This window comes from Echinops telfairi, unplaced genomic scaffold (assembly GCF_000313985.2).
Source record: "Echinops telfairi isolate 266 unplaced genomic scaffold, ASM31398v2 ScPeMD7_7457;HRSCAF=8495, whole genome shotgun sequence".
Classification (NCBI taxonomy): Eukaryota; Metazoa; Chordata; class Mammalia; order Afrosoricida; family Tenrecidae; genus Echinops; species Echinops telfairi.
In genome coordinates, this window is record NW_022111357.1 from 46,751,369 (window position 1) to 46,759,560 (window position 8,192).

The 8,192-nt window shown below is 59.1% G+C and overlaps 1 protein-coding gene across 1 annotated transcript in view; it reads right to left on the reverse strand.

The window, feature by feature from the left end:
* Positions 1–8,192, reverse strand: part of MYO9B (myosin IXB) — a 76,758-nt gene that overhangs the window by 41,014 nt on the left and 27,552 nt on the right. The window contains exons 3-5 of the mRNA XM_045299258.1: positions 7,609–7,671; positions 6,466–6,565; positions 1,913–2,014 (exon numbers count right to left, since the gene is read on the reverse strand). Coding sequence (XP_045155193.1) covers positions 1,913–2,014; positions 6,466–6,565; positions 7,609–7,671 — 265 coding nt within the window. The remainder of the gene's footprint in view (positions 1–1,912; positions 2,015–6,465; positions 6,566–7,608; positions 7,672–8,192) is intronic.

The following is an 8,192-nucleotide window of genomic DNA, read 5'->3' on the forward strand; positions in this document are numbered from 1 at the left end:
CCCCCCCCCCCACTCCAGGGAACCGAGTCTGCTAGGTCTCATCCCGGCGAGCAGTCTTCCCATCTGGCACTGCTGACTTTTGGTTCTGGAACCTCCTCTGTGGTGGCCGCCACCCTCTGCCTTGTAACATGTGACGCGGCATCGCTGGTCTCCATCCCTCAACAAAACGCTGTCAACCCCAAACGCCTGCAGACCCCCAGGGCTGTGTGGGCCGGGGGTCCCACCTGGCTGCAGATGGATCTTGTAGGGCTTCCTAAAGCTAAAAGGAGGTACCCAGGTGGCAACATGTTACTCGTTGGGCTGCTAACTGCAAGTCAGCAGTTTGAAACCGCCAGCCGCTCTGTGGGAGAAAGGGGCATCTTTTTGCTCCCCTAGAGAGTCACAGTGCCAGAAACCCACAGGGCAGTTCTGCTCTGCCCTAGAGGGCCCCTCTAAATCAGAACTGACTCGATGGCAGTGAGTTTTCGTCTTCCTTTTTGACTTTTAGGGTTTTACCCCAAACCAGGCAAACCTACCGCGTCCCTGTGCTGGGTTTCCGAGGCTTTGTAAATATGGGAGCAGACAGCCTCGTCGTCGTCCTGAGGAGCGGCTGGTGGGTTTGAACAGCCACCCTTGCAGTTCCCAGCACTTACAGGCCAGCACCAGCAGGGCGTCTCCGAACTTTTAGAGGAGTGTTAAAAACCCCAAACAAGGAAGAAACCGCACGAGGCTGCCTGGTATGCAGTCTAAACTCTAACTCTCTGGCCCTCTCCAGAGAAACCCCCTGGGGACCCGTCGCCCGGTGGTATCTTAGGGCGAAGAGTGCAAGTCCTCAGCCCGGGATGCGGGAGGCGATACCGCTCAGAAAGCCGGTTTTCTGCGGGATGCTAATGCGCTCACAGCTGAGTAGGCATCCGAGGCAGAACATACACTGCATGACTGTAGCAGGAAGACCTGTGCCACCTGGGGAGCCTCTGTGAGCCAAAGAGGCACGAAACGCTCTGGGCACCGGACAAGGGGCCAACACGCCTGAAGCACTGCTCTGGGCCTCGGGCTTCGAGAACACACATTTCTGCCATTTTGAAGGTCCCTGTCGGAAGCTTTGTCCCAGCAGCTCTGGGAGACGAAGATGGCGGGGGTGTTCGTGGGGGGGAGCAGGGTGGGTCCTAAATCTAATCACTTTGGAGAGGGGACTCATAATGAGAGCCAAAGGGACACAGCAAGAAGCCCACAGGCAGCAGACGGGCATCCCGTGAAGATACATGTTGGAGCCAGGGAACGTCTGGGCCACCAAGGGGATGGGGACCTAAGCACACCAGATCAAGGCCCTGATGACACCTTGCTTTGGACTCTACAATGCACACCTGCTTTTACAGGCCTCCCACGTGGGGCCACTTTTCACAGCGGCCCCAGGAGCCCGACAAGGGAGCTTTTGATTTGGCTTTAGTATCACTGTGGAGCCAATTTCGCCACAAGGTGACGGCGTGTGGTTCTTGATGGAGTTGTCAATGACCGATTTGATTATTTTGGGACACAGCTCTGCAGGCCTTTCTCCCGAGGCACTTCTGGGTGAACCTGACACTCCCCACCCCCCACAACGGCGCAGTGTCCCGATGGCTCTTACTGAGGCCGCTGTGGGCATTCATGAGCATCTTTGGTGTGGGGTGTGTGCGTTTGGTTTGCGATGCCCAACTGCAGTAAACATGCCACCCTGTTTCTCAGCGTGGGATGCCCACCTGCACCCTCCTGGCAGGGGTGGTGATGGGGGCCCTGGGTGGTTTTGACACGCACACCCGCGGATTGTGGCTCACGCCGCGAGCCCCTTTCCTGTGTTCACCGTCCCTGGGCAGGCCCCTGGGTGCCGTTCCCACTGTCTGACTGGAGAGCAAAGCGGATGGGCTGGCGTGGGGGTGAGGGCAGTCGTGGACACTCACTGTTTCTTGGTGGCCGGCAGGAAGCCCACCATCTCCATGGCCTGTTTGAGCCGCTCGAAGTCATGCTTCAGGTCCTCCGAGTCCTCAATCTTCAAGTTATGCTGAAACACAGGGGGGGTCAGAGCGGAGCGTGCCCCCCGCCCCCTCACTCCACTGGGGACTGCAGCCCCAGCACTGGCTGCTCTGGGCGACGTGACCGGTCGGGTCAGGTCCTGAAGCTCTGGAGCAGGGTTCTTCTACCCATGCCTCCGTTACCCCCACCAGACTGGGTGGGGCCCTGCCAAGGCTCATGGGCTTTGGAGAGCCCAGTGCCTGGACCTGGAGAAGGACGCCACGCTTGGTAAAGCACAAGGGCAGCCCAAAGGGGGAAGACCCTCGACCAGATGGCCTGGCACGGCGGCTGCAAGGGTGTGCTCAGATGTCACGGCGGCGGCGAGGACGGCGCAGGGCCGGGCCGTGTTTGTTAGGCAGTTACATCGGGCCGAGATGAGCCAGAATCTGACGGTAACAACAGCATGGAACAGGGGCGTGCATAACACCGATTGCAGGGACCGGTCGGTTTTAGCTGCCACTCCTCTGGCTGTAAGGATGAGCCTTCTCTGCAGGAGAGAAAACTCGCAGGGCCACGTCAGGGGAGCACATTACGATCTCTGTGTGAAGGGGAGAAGGCCGAGGCCAGGAGACCCTGAGATGGAGCAGGGGATGAGAGCCTAGACTAGGAGGCTAAGCAGCGGCCGGCTGTCTGACCTGTGGGGGCAGAGGCCAAGGGGCCATGTGGCTGAGAAGCTGAGGTCCAGCGCGAGATTTGGTTCGAGGCTGAGGAGGGGTGTAACTGTGAACCAATGACTGGCCTGCTGCTTTCTGATCTTGGCGACTGGTCAGCTCCCCTAACCCAGACCCGACACACTGCCCGGAGTCCACGCCGACTCACAGCAACCCTGCAGGACAGGGTAGAGCCCCCTGTGGGCTTCCAGGCTGTCACTCTGTACAGGAGTAAAAAGCCCTTCTCCCAGCTCTCCAACCCAGCTGGTAGTTTCGAACTGCTGACCTTGTGGTGAACTCAGTGCGGTTTAACCACCACGCATGCCACCAGGGCTCCTGGACGCCCTTAATAAGCCCCCCTTAACCCTGCGTACTGTTCGGGGAGGGAGCTCAGTGTGGCTCCTGTAGCAAATGACCGCACCTGGCAGTAGGAGAGTGCCTGGGAGGGACGGTCGCTGTCAGAACAGGTAAGGGCAGACAGGGCTGGAGGATTGTCTGACCTGACTGGGGCAGGAGGGAAGCAGGTGGAGGTGAGATGGGGGCCCAGGAGCTCTGAGTGGTTTGACACAGATTCTTAAACTTATTTATCTCACTGGCTCCCACCCCGCCCCGCCATTAGAAGCCTTTGCACGCTAGCCCCTAATCTGGGATAAAGTGTGGTATCTGCTTTTGCAGGCCCGTGGGATCCTTCCAGTGCCCCAGCCGTGGGGGCGGCATGGGCCAGCCTGGGAACACTGGGTTAGGAGCATGGGGCTGCCCGGGGCCCAGTGGGGCTACCACCGGATCCTACCAACTGCCCAGGGTGCAAGAAGGGACAGGGACACGCTACACCACGTGGGCATGGAACCCAGGCCGCCCAGGTCAATGGGCGCCCACAGCTCTAGGAGAGGACGAGCCAGTGTGAAACATAAACTACCCCAGGAAGGGGGAGGAAACCAAACAGGCCGGGAGAAAGGCTCAGGGGAAGGCAGGCACAGGAGAATCTGCCCACGAGCCGGCAACGCCAAGCACCGCCCAGGGCAACCAGAGGCAGCGGAGGAAGCGTGGCTCTGACGTAGCTGGCAGCCAGCCAGCCAGCCAAGTGGCCTCCTTCTGGAGCTGCGAGGCCATACAGTCCTGGTCTTTATAGTCACCCCTATTTCTGCCACAGCCACTTCTGGAAATTCAGACAGCAGTGACAAATTGGCATTCTCCCCCACCAAAAATAAATATATAAAAGACACCCCTAGGGCAAGGCAGAACTGCCACCTGGGTCGTAAGTGGAAATCTTCACAGGAGCAGAAAGCCTCTTCTGTCTCCCTTAGCGAAGCTGGTGGGGTTGAACTGCCGACCTTGCACTTAGCAGTGCAAAGCGCAAGCCACACGCCACCAGGGCCCCCCAGTGAAGAACTGGCCTTGCCTAGACTCAGGCGTGGCTGTGGCTCTCCCTGGGGGCTTGGCAATCGTTATGAGATGAACTGGGTCCCCTGACTATGACGAGCTGGTACCCTGACTCCTGTCCCTGGTCATCCTGGGTGTCTTTGATGGATGAGTAAGACCCCACTGTTGAGGCCTAACACTACCTGCTTCTGAGTGGACAGACATGCAGTTAGAGGGGGGTGGGGGAGGCGGGGAGCGGAGGCCGCCAGCCTATCGCAAGCTGCTGCTAGTTGGTGAAACAGACCTGGAAGGCCCTGCCCCACAGCGCCCCCAAGAGTTAGGAGAAAATGTTAGGGGGTTGTTCCTCTCTGTGCCTACGGGGCCCCCTATAGGAAGTTGGAAGCTGATAAAGGCTAAAGGGCATATGCCAATTCAGGACCTTGAGCCAGGTGGGCAGTCCATGTAAGTGTGTGGTACACTTGGCTTGGCTCAAACTAGGCCAGGTGGGCTTACTCCAGCCAATGGGGTCAGCCAGTACTGCTGACCACACCTCCCTGCTGCGGGCCCCAAAAGCTGGAACATGGAGGCCACCACCTTCTTTTCCGCTGCTCCTCTGCACGTTCTCTCTCTCTCTCTCTGTGTGTGTGTGTGTAGGGGGGGGTGGTGGGGGGGGGTGGGGTCCGGAAACTTCCTCTCCTTTATAAAACCCACTTGGATCACAAACCAGCCTCCGGTGTGGATTCTTCCTCGTGTGAAGCTAAGGACCGCGGGATTGCCCACCCGAGGAATCTAACAAAAACACTTTTCTTACAGACGCTTGTTTGATGAATTTCTGTGACGGCAGTTCTGGGACCTGAGAGATGGGGGGTGGGGGGGGACTCTGGGCCATTCAGCAGCAGGTCCCGGGTCTCCAGGGAACAGAGATGAAAGGTCAGTCCGCCACAAAACTCCAGGTCCCAGGAGAGAACACACTCACTGGCCGGCTGGAGACGGCATAGCATCCCCGAGGCTACGGCCCTCAGTCACCCGCAGGTCTGGCCCTGAACTCACCCCGTGGCTCAACAGTTCAGCCAAACAATAGACCTGTACAAGGGACATACGGGAGCCTGGGTGGCGAAGGGCGCTACGCGCTAGGCTGCTGACCTCAAGGTCAGCTGTTTGAAATCACCGGCAACTCTTCGGGAGAACGGTTCGGCTTTTTATTGCTGGGTAGATTCGGGGTGCCGGGAGCCCCGGGGGCAGTTGCTCTGACTTGGAACCCACACTCGATGGCTTAAAAACCAAACCAAACTCACTGCCATCGAGTCACAGGGCAGAAGTGCCCCTGAGAGTTCCCAAGTCGGTAGCTGTCGACAGGAGTAGAAAGTGCCGTCTGGTGGTCCTGAACTGCTGACCTTGCAGTTAGCAGCCAGACAAGTCACCACCCTGCCACCAGGACTCCTGGTTTTGGCTAAGGGGAACTGGAACCGCAGCCAGGTGAGCTGGAATTGACTAGTTGGCAGTGAGGTTGTTTTTTTGTGGAGAAGATATGCACACCTTTGGATAATCCGCCATTTGGTTTGAGATCCAAAGGGAAGCATTTACCACGGGACAACGTCCAGAAGGGTCAGGAGGAGCAACGGACACCAGAGGAGACCTGAGGCGGGCTTGGGGTAAGAGGGCTGCAAAGCGTGAGATGCTACAGAACATGTGCAGACTGCTGAACGGAGACTCATGACCTGCTCTGTGCACCTTCCCTCCGCTCACAATGAAGAGTCAAAAAGCAAAGGTGCAAAGAAGGCAGAGGCCACCACACAGGCGCCAATCACATCTGGGCGTGACTGTGACACAGTGAGGTCCCTGAACGCCCAGGCTCGGGGAGCTCAACATGTGTGCTGCTTGTCACCCTGGAGGTCCGGAGTCACCCTGTCCAGGGTCCCCAGGGAGGGGCTAATGGGAAGTTCTTCGTGGGGACCTGCCCAGACCCTGCCCCAGCACCCCTTCCTGGGGCTGAAACGCACCCGTCATCGTAGGCAGGGCTTCCCTGGTTTCCAGGAAAGGATGCAGCCAAGGTGGCCAGAGCGTGCCACAAGTTTGCAGCCAGTTGGTAAAGGGGTGGGGGGATCTCCCGAACCTGCGGGGTGTGTGTGTTGGGGGTGAGGACAGTTTGGTGGGGGGCTGTTGCCACGGTCTCTGTAGCTTGGCCAGTCTCAGGACGCATGGCGTTTCTGGAGGGGCGTGGGTAGCGTGTGGAAAGATTCTGGCGGGAGCCCGTGGGTGGGGCCAGGACTTGGGACTCAATGGGTCCTTTGTGCCGCCTCCTCTGGCTCCGAGGAGCTGGCCTGGGAGCCAAGGACAGCCAGGGCGGATGACCTCTGGGCTCCCGGCGGCCCAGAAGCAGCAGGCGGCGAACAGAGAGGCCGTTTGTGGCCGGGCTGTGGGAGCTGTTTACCTGGTTGAGGTAGAAGTAATCTTCCGGTTGCTTGAGCTGGAATTCTTGGCGCTCTTCCTTGCTGACCCCGAGCAACAAGTAATAGAACACGTGGTAGTTCCTGTGGGCCACAACGGGGGGAGAATGACGGGCGCTGGGCGGGGCTGAGCCCCCGAGGCCAAGCCCTCGGCCGGCTGCTGAGCCCCGTCCGTCCGTTACACAGCTAGAAGTGTGCGCTGGGTAGTTTTCTTGGCCGGACTATTTTGGGGGCAGGATCGCCAGGCCTTGACTCTGCTGCGCCTCCAGGCGGAATCCAACCACTAGCCTGCACATTCGAGGCTGAGTGCCGTCGGTCTGTGCTGCTCAGGGATGATGGCAGGGAGCGCGAATGGGGGCGCATTTAAGAGCGCTGGTCGGTCCTTGTTTGCCTTAACCCACCCTTCCCCCCCTGCAAAATAAGCCAGATGAAACCCTGTTGTGTACCATCAGCCTGGACGAAGCTTGAAGACACCACAGGGAGCCAGACGGGGCAGTTGCAGAAGGACAAATACCGTCCGTGCGGCCACACATACACACAACCCGCAGATGGACAGAGAGCCGAGGGGCCCCGGGGGTAGGGGGCTGAGTGTGTGTAGGGGCATGGAGTCTCTCTGCAGGGTGGTGGGACGACTGGGGATAGGAGGGAGCGAGGGGCGGCCAGGTGAAGGACAGCCCAGTGTGGAAGTGGTCATGGCTGTGCGTTTTGTCACGGAGATGCTCGTTGGTTTAACAAGAGACGGGCGTCTTGGGTAACCCGGATCGCCTGCGTCTGACCTCACTGGGCTTGGGAAAGTGGGCACACAGAACCCCGGGAGAGAAGGTGGCACCGGCAAGGCGAGCACAGAGCTCACGGCCCAGAGGAGACAGGGGAAGAGGCTACCCCATCCCCACCCCTTCTAAGAAAGGGCTGGGCGTCAAAAAAGAAAAAGAAAATGACGAGAGAGCAGCTGCACATCCCACCGCCTCCCAGCCATCCACCAAGCCGCTGTGGTGAGCACACCGCGACCTGCCTGCAGTCCGAGGTGCCCCGGACAGGTTTGCGCCGCTGACCTTTCGGCCTGTAGCGGAGCACCCACCTCCACCTGGGCACTGACCGAGGGAGGCATGGGCACAATCCCCTCCTACCTCTCGTCCTTCTCCTGGGAGACCAGGCGGGATTTCTCCAGCAGGTATTTTTCGACAATAGCTCTGCGCAAAGAAAGGGAAGCAGATGTTCAGGCTTTCCTATCACTTTCTTGATGCAGAAAGAGAACTGTTAGCCCCTCCCCACCTGTGGCACCCTGGTCACATTGGGTTGCGATCCACAAGACACACAAATTGAGTAGTTTGAAACTACCCGCCACTCTGCGGGGACGGGGACGGGGCTCTCTGCTCCCTTCAGGAGTTCCACCCTGCCCTGCAGGGACACGCCGAGTGGGCACTGACCCAATGGCAGTTCTGGTGTCTTGGTGACCATGTGTGATGGATTCAATTGTGCTCCCCGCACAAAATATGGGCTGCGGCCCAGACCCTCATGCCGGCGGGATGGAATCCCATTGAATTTGTTCGGCTGATTGGGCCACAGCCTGGGAAGAGCAACAGCAAACTCACTGCCACTGAGTCGATTCTGCCTCAGAGCTGCCCCGCGGGAGTCAAAGCCTCCTTTTTCTCCTGCAGAGGGGCTTGGGGGCCCAGCCCAATGAGTAACCTGGTGCCGGGTGGGTTTTAAG